At 45.3% G+C, this 13053-nt stretch overlaps 1 protein-coding gene across 1 annotated transcript in view; it reads right to left on the bottom strand.

Moving 5' to 3' along the window:
- LOC144944048 (E3 ubiquitin-protein ligase HECW2-like) overlaps nucleotides 1-11428 on the bottom strand; it is a 210773-nt gene extending 199345 nt beyond the window's left edge. Inside the window, exon 1 of the mRNA XM_078872083.1 lies at nucleotides 11303-11428. Within this exon, the coding sequence (XP_078728209.1) occupies nucleotides 11303-11332 (30 nt within the window). The 5' untranslated portion in view covers nucleotides 11333-11428. The remainder of the gene's footprint in view (nucleotides 1-11302) is intronic.
- Between the last annotated feature and the right edge of the window lie 1625 nt (nucleotides 11429-13053).

The following is a 13053-nucleotide window of genomic DNA, read 5'->3' as shown; positions in this document are numbered from 1 at the left end:
CTACATTGCATTCTCTTCAGCTCGCCCAACAAAGGGACTGGTCCATGCGGCTAAATAAATCCATAATAAGACTTGGCCCAATCAAATGAAGTTGTTCGAATACAACTTTATGTAACATCCTCCGGTGTGTCAGGAGCAAGGCAGGTGGCTCTTAGTGCTTTACACGCGAGAACTTGATTGATATCTGTGTTCACCATCAGTGGGGGCCCAGTATTTGCACCTAGGACCTAAGGAATGGTAGTTCAGTGAGTGGTATAACATCAGCAGACCGCTGTATCACACAGCGACCCCTCAAAAATGTCAGTATAATGGCGAGTTTTCAGCACTTGCCCACTGATAAACATCACATTTAAGACCAACGGAGACAGGTTTACTATACAGCAAATTAAAAACATTTGTAAAAGTATTTAATAGCAGTCCTTTAACGATTCACTTCCATTGCAATGTAAATCGTCACGTGTCCGGTCACGGAAATATGATTCGCGAATTATTTATATTTTTGCGGTAAAGGCAGGGCACCTCCAGTGGCATGGGGGATCACGTGATCCCATTCCAGGACGTTCGAGATATGTCAACCACGAACAATAATAATCGGTTGCAGCGAGGCAAACCTGATGCGCATATTGTGAATGTGAAAATACAATATTTTGATCCGTGAATCGATAAATCGTTGCATATCTCGCGATGTCCACGTACGCACGCACAATACCGGCTGGCGTATGCACTACACGAGTACACCAGATGTCTACGTCTCATCTGTGTCGGCAGAGCTGTCCCTGCCCTCGTTGACGAAGGAATACAACTCAAGTGCACAAGGGGGCGGCCCGGGAGTGGACGTGGGGCATCTGGGCGATGGCAGGCAGCCTTCGTACATCAACGTGGGTGTGCGGCGGCAGCAGCACTCAGCATTGTGGGCCGCGTGTGGGCCACGTGTAGGCCGCTTGGGGGCTACGTGTGGGCCACGTGGGGGCCACGTGTAGGCCTCGTGTGGGCCACGCGTGGGCTGCTTGTGGGCCACGTGGGGGCCATGCGTAGACCTCGTGTGGGCCCCGTGTGAGCCACTTCAGGGGCTTCGTTCGGTTGGCTGCGGTGCGCGCGGCGCCGGCAGCCGTATTAATTATGGAGCCCACGCACCGAGGAGAAGGGGCCTCTCTCGCCCTCTGCATGTCGCTTTAGCCATGCAGGTTTCTGTTCCGCCTCACTAGCTTCATGTCACCTCATGTAATATTCAACAGAACGGTGTAAATTATGCACGAGTCAGCTCAGCCGCCGCGCTCGGCTCCTCCGCCATGGAGATTTTCGCTGCCTCAAATTAAAACGGCTGCCATCATGGCATGCAAAGAAACAGCATGCAAAAGCTCTACGCATGCAGGTGCCCGTGAATGACAGTGTGAGAAAGGCGTTGCCTGCTTCTGTGGCAGTGGGAATGCTGCGATGTCTGTGCCTTGCAGCTGAGGACCTGAGGTGTGTGAATTGAAACACATTTATTAAAAACAAAAAGCATTGGTCGGGCATATTTTGACCGTTGTTTGAGACGTCATTTGGTGATTACAATTGATTGACAACTAACACGTTGTCACTTCAATAATAATCTGTCCTCGGCGCGATTTGAAGCTAAATATAACTCGCCAGGCACATCAGTGCTTAAAGTATCACCAGACCCAAATGTTTAACACGTATTCCTGTGTACCTGGCCTGCAGCCACCAAACATTGTACCTCAGTCTCACTGAATTTCAGACGACCAAAACAGAAACTACAACCCTGTGCCACTTTTATTTTTACAAAGTTTGGGTTGTAATACCGATGTCCTATGTCTGTCCGGCCCAATTCACCTATGCCCCTAGTCTGTACACTCGTTAGTAATGGCCTTATATATAATAATGCATAATTTGGTCAGGTGGTATTGTGGTTCGAGTGTCCAAACCATAACCGAAAGGCCGTGACTTCAAATCTCAGTCAGAGGTTAACTCAGCCCATCATCTCCACAGGTTCAATAAAATCAGTACCAAGGTGTGGGAAGTCAATCCCTGGTAAACAACCCTTTGGGAAGGATGGCCTCTGCCGAGGCTGGCCCTAGGCAGACAATCGCGGCACCCCTGGTGGCTGCAGCAGCGCTTCTTACAACTCTGTGTCCACCTTGATTGCCCGTCCCAAAGACCAGCACGGCCTCTGCTCTTGAAAGGTGCAATATCCACCAATGACTTGAGGGCCACCAGTGGAGATGAGCACCACACTACAGCCAGATGCGAATCATCGTAAGATTCCATATTTAATTTTAGCTTAATGTGTTACGCACTGCTCCACCACTCGCCCAGCCTCGATTTTAAAAAAAATGTGCAATGTTTGCATCGGTATCTGTATCCTTATGTGTGTTTAATGCACACCTATAATCACCGATGTCCTTCCCATGGCTTCACTCCGGCCTCACATAAAAAACAAGAGTTGGTGTAACTTTCTTGCCCCGTGCCCCTATATCTGTAAAAAAGAGCTTTATAGCTCATCGGATTCCACCAGTCTAAACATTCTAAAGATTCTGAATATCCACAAGGCGAACGGTCATTCCCGTTCCCCTTCAGCTACAGTCTGTGGTTTTCTATTCACGATTATGGAACAAGTAGCTGCCCCTTTCGCGTGCGATTTGTTTACTTTGACAACTTTTCACACCGCTTACTTAATGATTATAATTAAGAAGCAGTCACCAAAATGCTTTTTTGTCTCGTTGGTGACCCAGGTGACTTAACACGTAGGCTTTTACGACCAATATAATCCATTATAGAGGTTTTTTGGATTAGATCGCGTAAATATATTTCTATATTTACACGATCTAACCCAAAAAATATATATTGATATTTACGAGATTTAACCCAAAACAACCTCTATTATGCAGGTCACTCTTGCAAATGAGACTCACCCTGGTCTCTTCAGTTCTCAACTGGTTCAACAAAATAACCTTGAAACTTTACTTCTAACTAGTTGAGGGCCCATTTAGATGCCTCTTTTGTTAGGCATCACTAGTTGAGGGCACATTTAGATGCTTCTTTTGTTAAGCATCACAAAAGCAGTCCAGTAAATGCGCAATGAACAGGAACTAATATCTTCTTGGTTCTTTCGGTAAAGTCACGTAGAAGGGAAATAATAAAATAATAAAAATAAAACATAATAAAATACAATTCTCACGACGTTTCGGCCACAATGCAAGCAGCCGTCCTCAGGTGAAGAACGGGTCTGTCGGAAAGACAGCGTCTCATTCAGACGCTGTCTTTCCAACAGACCTGTTATTCATATTTCATTTTTATTATTTTATTATTTTCCGTCTACGTGACTTTACCGAAAGAACCAAGAAGATGAATACCTGCAGTCACGAAAGCTTTAAATCGAAAAATTAACTAATATCTGCTTCGTAGGTATGTATGTTGAATTTCTTTTACACCATACGTAGCTAATTGGAGGTGCGGGATGGTGCCATCTGTTTGATTCACTATATATTCATTTGTGTATTCGTGATGTCCCAAGGGAGAGGAGTGACCATCCGTGGAGTGCAGAACGATACGAGCAATAGGAGAGGGGCAGGGCCTTCTGGTGTAGCATTGTGGAGGAGGCTGTAATGAGGTTGGGGAGATACGCAGGAACAAGGCCTCTGGAGGAACTTGAACACAACCAGGGCAATGTTTTATTACCCTGGTTGTCTTCGTACTCTCTCCCCCCAGTGATATTCCCCTTTCCATAACTACAAACTCCAGAAGCACCTTCAGGGTTTGATTCCGTGCAAAGCCAAAGTGTATTGAGCGAGTACCTTGTGCGTTTCAAGATGAAATGACACTTTACATGCAGGATTCTTAGCTTAGCCGGACAAAAGCCATTCAACTTTTTAAATTTCTCCTACTCTTTGGTTCTTTCGGTAAAGTCACGTCGGTGAAAAATAAAATTAAATCACGACATTTCGATTGCAACACAAGCAATCATCATCAGGTGTGACAACCACAGCAAGACATTTTTTTTCAAATCTCGAATTTTCTCCTACCCCACGATTTGAATTCAATTTTGCTACGAGCCTCATGTCATGAGACATTTACAATCGGGGCTCTCACCTCTCACAGTGTACCATCGCGTCAGAGAATAACACGGCCACGGATGCCGTCAAATCAAGACTCATGAAGTAACTTGAATTGGGTGACACCTCCTCTCTGCCCTGGAAGTGAAGCTGACCTCACGTGTGGGATTTCACAGCAAGTTCTACGATACGCAATTTATTTCTTGATTAAAGCCCACGTAATGATCCCAAAAAAAAATTGGACACGTAATTTACGTAGCCCAACGTTAACATTTATAAATAAAAACTATTTTTTGCATTGTCAGAGCTGTACAAATCTATAGATAAGAGCACTGTCTGAAAAGTAAATAAATAACAGGTGACATTTCTGGCAAAGGCCCTGCTTCATGCTATATATATGAAGATGGGTGACTTGCGTATTATGTTTAATTGATGACAAGGCTAAGATCATCGGCTGCCGATACGTGAGAACTTGGTGTAGTGGCATGTAGGTTGCCTGGTCTCAAACCCAGGACTTCAGTGGTGTCAGCTCGGTCCTCTGGCCACTAAGGAATAATTTCCTCTCTGTCCGGCAGCCATATGATGCATGACTGCTGTTATCCATACCACGAAACAATGATAGAACCGACAATCGTTAATGACAACCAATGTGTAACATATCCCTATTACGTATTATTAACTGTACAACGATGACCCTTTTATACCTACATGACCTGATTTACATTTCTGGGGCACACGTGGCGTGTGGTATTGCGAACCCTGTCGCGCTGCATAACTTCACTCAAAGATAGAGGGCAGACCACGTGTCTGTAATCGCCGTGTCCCTCCAGTGGTTCATAGGCCGTCCATGAAACATAATAACAAAAGTTACCATGTTTTTTTTTTAAAGTTCCTCCGGAGGCCTTGTTCCTGCTTATCTCTCGACCCTCACGACAGCCTCCTCCCCAATGCTACACCAGGAGGCCCTGCCTCCGCTCCGATGGCTCGTATCGTTCTCCATTCCACGGGTGGTCACTCCTCTCCCTCGAGACATCACGAATACATGAATGAGGATATTGCGACTCAGACAGATGGCACCATCCCTGTCCGTTACGATGAGCCAATTATGAACATCCTGAAGCCATACCGTACTTTCCTACTCTCCGAATTACATCTATTTCACATTTCTTAACATTCTTCTCAAGAACTGTGCAGAATAATCCTACTGTGAGTTTTGCATATCCATTGCAAATGTGCAAATTCCAGTGCGTGTACCAGATTGTCCAAGCAAAGCAAGGGCAAAAATCCGATCGTGCAAAGATAGCAAGTGACGGCACAGACCTCAGAGAGGTCGTCCTCAATTATGCACCACAACACAATCTTCTGGACCAATGTCTGTGGGGAAGCTCGTACGTACGTGTGCACATTGAACTTAATTTGCACCGTACGTAGCCAACCGTGCTAATCGGAGGTGCCGGGGGAAGGACAACAAACTAAACACAAAAAGCAGTTCTAAGGAATTGAGTTTTCAACCTAGAGTTAAAGTCTTTTTAATCTAGAGTTACAGCGTTGGAAGCCATCATTCTGCCACAGTTTGGCAGACAGTGGCAGAACCATTCTACGCGATTCATCCGAGTACATTTCACCACTTGTAGAATGTATTATATGGCTAATGTTTAATCGAGAGCAGAGTCCGAGAGAGGCAGAATCTCCCCACAATTCTGTCACCACAATTTTGCAAGTGGGGAAAGATTCGTCGGGCAACGTCGGCAGAGCGGACATCAGACGGTGGAGTGGCGTCGTGCCGCACAGCACGCACAGATCCTGCACGAGCCCTCTGCCTGTCTGTTACCCTTTAAAATTGACCCCATTCACAAGTTGCAGACAGGTTCACGAAATGCTAGAATCCATTGACAGGTTCTAGTGTGTGTGTGTGTGAATGAGTGGCAGCTGCACTATTTGGTACATACACACACACATGTTCGTGGGTGATTTCGTGCCTGGCTTGACAGCGTTCTGTCGAGTGAACTGGAGGCTCTGTCCGTTGTAACCGAGCGTGAATCTGATCACACAGTGTGTGGAATGTGTTTAGTGGAAAGTTTACCCCACCGAAACGTTCTACTACGTCACCATCCCAACCAAAAGTCATCCCTGATCTCCCACTACAAATGTGGTTGGACAAACGAGTGATGAAAAAAGAATAAAAGGCTTTTACCCTTTCTGGCAATAATACGGCAAGTGTTAAGATGTTAACACACCAAACAGACACACGTGTTACAGGGCATCAAGTCTGCATTAACCCCACATATTTGTGATAACACATGCAAACAAGGGGGGGGGGGGGGGCGGAGAGACCCTATTCGGCCAATCACATTTGACGTTTTTGGCTCTTCCCAAAATCCGCGGTCGGAACGACGGATAAGCGGGGTTATTGGGGCAAATTTCATTTGCCCGGGGGGTCATCCATGGTCGTGCCGCCCCCCCACCTCCCACCCACCCTCCCTCCCACCAGATAAATGAGTGAATGCACGGTTGGGACTCTGGATATTTGGAACCGGGGGGTACCCGCCCCCCTGTTTACCCCGGACAAACAGAGTCTGTAATAAACGACTCGCGGTGTAGCCTTGCAGAGCTCTAGAATCCTAGCAGAGTATGTGCACAGGGGTTTAAGATAGAAAATAAATAATTCGAGAAGGAAATAGAGACAAAATGCCGCTAAATATATTCGTTTAATTTCGTTGAATATAACTGCACCACAAAGGAAACTGGCTTTGTTCATAAGAGACTGTATGTCGAAACCGGTTCACGGTTTGCTTTTCTCGAAGCAATGCTGCTGAATTTATGTATTCCCAGAAGGCTGTGCGGCTGATGGGTTGTGTAAGAAATAATTTAATTTATGTTTTAAAGTGAAGTCTGATATGTGAAGGAGTGAAGGAGATTGCTTACAGAATCAGAATATGTATTTGTACTGGAAGAATCCGATGAGCTATGAAGCTCTTTCCCAAAGATGTCCAGTATCTGTGAAAATGCTACATGGTTTCCACTGATGAGTGAGGAGTGAGCTGATTTATTGTTGATGTATCCAATTACTCCACTACCCGGCTGCATTCTTTCCCAACGTTATTTAAAGTACAGATTGCAGTTTTCGCTTTTGGGGGCAGGCTTATTATTTTTGAGCTTATGTCAAATGTGCCTTGAACAGGGAGACATGAAAGAGATATGACTTGAAGCAGAGCCACTCACTCCATAAAGGAGAACATGTCACATTTGTAAGTTTAAAATTAAAAAGGCTCACATGTATGCCAAAAGACAACAGGAAATCTAGTCAGTGTACTGACAATGTGCAAGATTATGGCTGGAACGAGAATAATGATGAGGAGTTAAAATATAATACAACACACGATCACTTGTGCTGACTAAATTGTGACCATAAATGTATGTCTACTGAACTGTACATCCACATGCGAAGACTGCACAGTTAAACTAATTGGGCAGCAGAAATAAGCCACGCACGTTTGTTATGGCAAGGAACGTATGCATGCGCCAGCACTCATCACAAGGGCAGTGAGAAGGCCCCAGTGGTAGTGCCGCATTTGCCACTTTGTTCCGGAGGTTCACGGTTCGAATCAAGCGGCCGCCCTGGTTAATATTGCGGCTTGTAATGATAACCTTGTTCATAAAACTACGCGCCGTCCGTTTCACAGTGGATGTTAAAGATCTCCTGATGTCATTCCACAAGAGTAAACCATTGTTTTGCCGGAATCAGGATTCCAATTTGCCAAAAATTAGAAAATTGCACCGCAAATGGCTTAATTGGGATTTTATATATACACACACTCACACAATAGCCATCATCGCTCCCTGCTGACAGACACGTCACTCTTGCCATCGAGACTCCATCCTGGTCTCTTGAGTTCTCACCTGGTTAAACAAAATTCACTCGTATTATCTTGAGGTTTTTTTTTCCTCACTGAAAACAACATTTTCCACGGGAAATCCAGCAGGCTAAAGCCAGCGCCACGCTGCTGTATTTCCATGGCCATTGGTTTGACAGTCCTGAGTGTTCAAGAGCCACCTGCCCTGTGCCCCTTACACTCCGTCCCCTCCACCTCCTCCCCTCTGGGGCCACAGGAAAGAAACTGAATGTTTCGTGAAACAATGTTTAATGTTGGCTTTGGTTATGTTGTGCCACCCCAGGCTAAAGTGCTTTATTTTTGCAATGTTCTAGTTAATTGGCAAATATGATTGTGGCATCAGTAACCTGCTCTCTCTCCATTGCGCACACGTGTCACAACCATCACAATGTCCTCTTCCTGATTAAACAATTATATTCCTGTCGTGTTCAATTCCTATTAAACTATGACATTTTGAGAACCCTCTGCATGCAGCTATACGCAATGGCCAGACGCTCCCTTTGTAGTTGCCAGCTCTCTGACCCACAAAATAGACATGACTTATACCTTAAGCACTCATTTATTTACACTAAATTCCAAAAAAACACCACCCTAACACATCTCTTCATATCCTTATTACACCTAAATTGCTATGCACATTATACGTTAATTCGCCACAAACTATTTTGTTACAGCATCCAGAATGACATTTTCAGAAAGTGCACTTCAAGTCACATGGTCCAGCCCCATAATTAACATTATAATTTAAATAAATGTCGAATATATAAATTGTTAACTATATTTTCATTAAAGTATTTAGTTTATCTCTTCTTAACGTATAATTGGCGATGCTTGTTTTGAAACAACACTTGTCCATTTACAACAACTATGTTTCATTTGTGCAATCGTTAGCCCAGACGTTTTCCATCCCAGAATCCCATGGGAAATAGAGCCCGGCGTGTGTTTGGGGGATGACCCACTGGGAGAGGCTTCACAGGCCTGCCTTCACCTGTCATCCTTCACAGAACCCATTTGTGCACAACCACGACTGATAAAATGTTTAGCCATTCTTTGGTTCTTTTCGGTTAAGTCACGTCTAAAAATAAAATAATAAATCAAAATAAAACAACACATTACGACGTTTCGATTGCAGCACAAGCAATCATCATCAGGCATAAAAGAAATAGCAACAAAAATCTAACTAGAAAACTATAGACCGACATACAAGCAGACAGACATCACAACGGCACACAGAGAGGAGTATACAGGCACACGAAAATTAAATAACCTAGTAAAATATTGAAATGTGATGTAATACAACACAGAGAGTCGGTTAACACACAATTAACGCATGGCCTGGTTGACTACGTGTTTCAAAATTTGCTAAGTTAGAATTTTAAGTGTGAGCAACAAATATCTAACTAGAAAACTATAGACAGACATACAAGCAGACAGACATCACAACGGCACACAGAGAGAGGACACAAATCGGCACAAAGAGATGGTCGTTTCTGTGACGGTCCCTTAAATATAGAGAGGAGGGGGAGGGGACGGGGGGAGGGAGAGGGCGGGGAGATCAATGGGTGCACGCCAACGTACTCCTATTGTAAGTGAGATGATAGACGCGGCACGGGAGGCAAACCTGAAAATTAGGACAAACGCGGCACGGGAGGCAAGCCTGAAAATTAGGAGACAAGCCATCCAATTAATTGGGTCATCCCAAGTTGAGATGTTATGAATATGCTGTCATAGTTTGGCTTGACCAAACTCTTCTTCTTGTGCGGTCTATGGTGACCGGGTTAAGATGACCAAACTCACTCAATAATGAGAACGAGTGTGTATCTTCACTGCGATCCAATGATTAGTAGCCAAACAACGCCACACAGCCACCTCCGTAACAGTCCGTGCTCTTGCTGGAGGAGCTAAAATCTCAGCACGAAGGCAGTGGCACACACCAGCCCAATTGTCTGATGGCAAACGTTGAATGCAATCCGCAGCCTATCAGTTGCAGCAACCTCAAGTAATGGGGGCCCGATGGATTCCCACAGGAATCTCAGACTCCTCTATTGCTTACATAATTAGCACGGATGCCGTGCAGAAGAAGGTGGCAGTTGCAATTACGATGCAATCTACGGCACCTGCCCAACAGCAACTGATGTTTAGAAAACGCTGCTGTTACCAATCGTGTGAACTACACCCGAATCGTCTGAAGAAAATTATTGTTTACAATGCTTTCATGCACTATGCATATATATGAGTCAAGCCCAAGAGGGTATGTTTTACAACCCGTCAGAGTGAGCATTTTACGTACGCATATATGACCCTTCATTTAATTACAGCAGAGTAGCCGCAATAACGTCTTCTCGTTGATTGTCGCTCAATGTGAGCAATGATTGTGATAGTGCTGCCATCACATGCACACGTCTGTCCACAATGCTGCCCACGGCCACACGGAAGTTAGTGACCCAAGTATCAAAAAGCGATCACCTTCATCTGTGGCCCTAATTGGTGAAAATTCCACACTACTATGACAGGGGTCAGTCTGTCTAGTGTTCAACCATCGTTGACCTCCCACAATGTCATACTAATTTTATCAACCTATAGGGCTGTTGACAAATATTGAATATTGTTGACAAAATAGAAGCCATCCAAGCGTACACGAAAAAAAAACCTCAGGTGATATATTTTTGTATTTCTACCTTTGGCTGCCCGGAGCCAATGGTATTATAGAGCGTTTTTTCATAAATTAAATGGGAACTTAAACACACACACACACAATCCGAAACACACGGAGTTATATTTCCCCTTAAAAAAACCCAGACAGGGCTTCTGTGGCCAATGCTGTTGGCAATACCTAATCAAATAAATAAGGTGGCACAGAAAATTTAGAGGGGTCAGCACCGTATGCCCAACCTCCTTTGTCTTCCCCACGCTGCTAATATTGACGCTCACTTCATGGGTCCCTCCATCGGCTGTGTGCTCACCGCCTGGGAGAAGCCACGGCAGATTCAGATGCCAAATCCCGCTGCTGGAGCACGAGCACGAATTAAGTGGCCAAACCCAGGACAATGTTGCAGCAAACTCTAACAACCATGCTGCCACTGCTACCAATGCATTTTGAACTTCTTTTGTTTTCGTACTGTACGTAGCCAACCGTGCTAATCGGAGGTACGGGGGAAGGACAGCAAACGACCCTCTCACACACAAAGGCTCGCATGCACACGGGCACACGTGCACACACAGCAGTGTCCGAAACCAACAATTGAACATTTAAACGAAATCAATTCAAATTCCCCCCCTCCCAAAAAAATGAAAATATTTTGTTACTATTACACACAAATATAACGAATCGCATAACACAGCAGCCATCTGCTGTACCTGAATGAGGATGGTCTGGACGGAGTTCATCGTGGAGAGAGAGAGAGAGACCCGCCGTCCTCCCGTCGATGTGGCACGGCAGCAGGGCCACTCGCCGTGACCGCCTTCCCGCACGCAGCTCCCTGGCGAGCGGGTGTGGTGGCGTCCACAGAGGGTCCTTCGAGTGAGTGTGAGCGTGCGTGCGAAGGCTTTGGCACTGCGCGCTGCCTCGATCTGTTATGCTCCTTATTCACTGGACGAGACACGCCCGCTCGCAACGAAACCCAAAAATGCGATTGGAAGGATTTATATTTTTTTTGTTGCAATTCTCTTCCAGCTCGCTCTCATCTCTCCCACCCGACACACCCTCCCTTGCCTGGCTGCAATCCCACCCCTCCCGTCTTCCCCGGCTCCCACCTCCTTGCCACTGCTGTTTGCTCGGGGCCTCTCTCCAGAGACATCAACACAAAGGATGGTGCAGCAAATGAACGCAGAGTGTGGCTCTATCCATCCTCGATCCCACAAATTACACCCATCTCCATACCCATCCGACAGAAATACACTCGGGGATTAATGCCCGGAAATTCTAGTTACCATTTTGTGAAGTCAGTAACATGCATTCGACATACGTGAAACACGTACTGACCACTCATGTAATCCAATAGCATGTGAGGCATGGTGTCTGTATAATAATAATATTACAACCTTTCCATTCCATCCGAGGCGAATGTGGAAACCCAAAAATAAATATATATGTTTTCAAAAATACATTTTATTGAATTTATATTATCAAAGAGAGTGACATTTTATTGACACCCCGAGTGATATTAAAATTGTCGGTACAATAAATTAAAATCAAACCTGCCATTTACTTGCTACATGAAGCCAACGGCGGTAGCTTGCAGCAAGGCTGGCTCGCTTGTGGAGGCACAGGGTTTTTTTTCTTTTCTCCTAGCACGTTAATTGAAGAGGCGATTCAATCCTGCCTTCTGGCTAGACGAGCACACCCGTCTCGCTCTAGATGGTGGGTTACAGGACCATCTGGGCCGACTGGGGAAGAGGCAGGTGCTATCATCCACGGTGGTGGCACACAAGCGTTGGGTGGTGGGTGAGGGGTCGGTGCTTTTCAAGACGTATCGTCAGCAGAAGGTCGGGTGAATATGCATCGCCTCCATTCACGCCCGCGTCACACGGCAGCACTGGTTATGCCGCATCGAGGGTTCAATGCCCGCAACGGACAGCGGTGTCTGTGTGCCGGTTGCCATACAGTGTCGTTACCCAATCTCAGATTTTTAAAACTACCCACAACAAAAAGGCAATAACTGCCCCGCCCCCATGAATTTCAATTTCCAGGTTTCCTTTGACATAATATGTTGTCTTGAACCTCACTATACAATAACCTGGTAACAAGAGTAATGCTGGATTTAAATTATTCGTCAAAAATGCCAGTTAAATGCATCTTTAGTTTAACCCACAGCATAAACATCAATTAATACAAAGTGCCCAGCAAGCGGTGATGTTGATTTCAATTGCAAAGCCCATTCGGTACATTTTGGCATATCGTGTTATTTGCTAAGCTCGTGCAAAGAAAGGTATTGTATACCAACAAGAAACCCATATCATGACACCCGAGCAGCTGATATACAACAGTGGGTATTAATTAACGTTAACGTGTAATACAAAACACCAGCTGTCACTGCCTATTGCAAACTCTTCCCATCAGTGAAATGCCCCCTGGTAATTTGGGTGGCCTGCCCCGTGATGGCCCCAGG

This window comes from Lampetra fluviatilis, chromosome 2 (assembly GCF_964198595.1).
Source record: "Lampetra fluviatilis chromosome 2, kcLamFluv1.1, whole genome shotgun sequence".
In the NCBI taxonomy this organism is placed as follows: Eukaryota; Metazoa; Chordata; class Hyperoartia; order Petromyzontiformes; family Petromyzontidae; genus Lampetra; species Lampetra fluviatilis.
The sequence above is the reverse complement of the archived record's forward strand: the minus strand, read 5'-3'. Positions and strand labels throughout refer to the sequence as shown.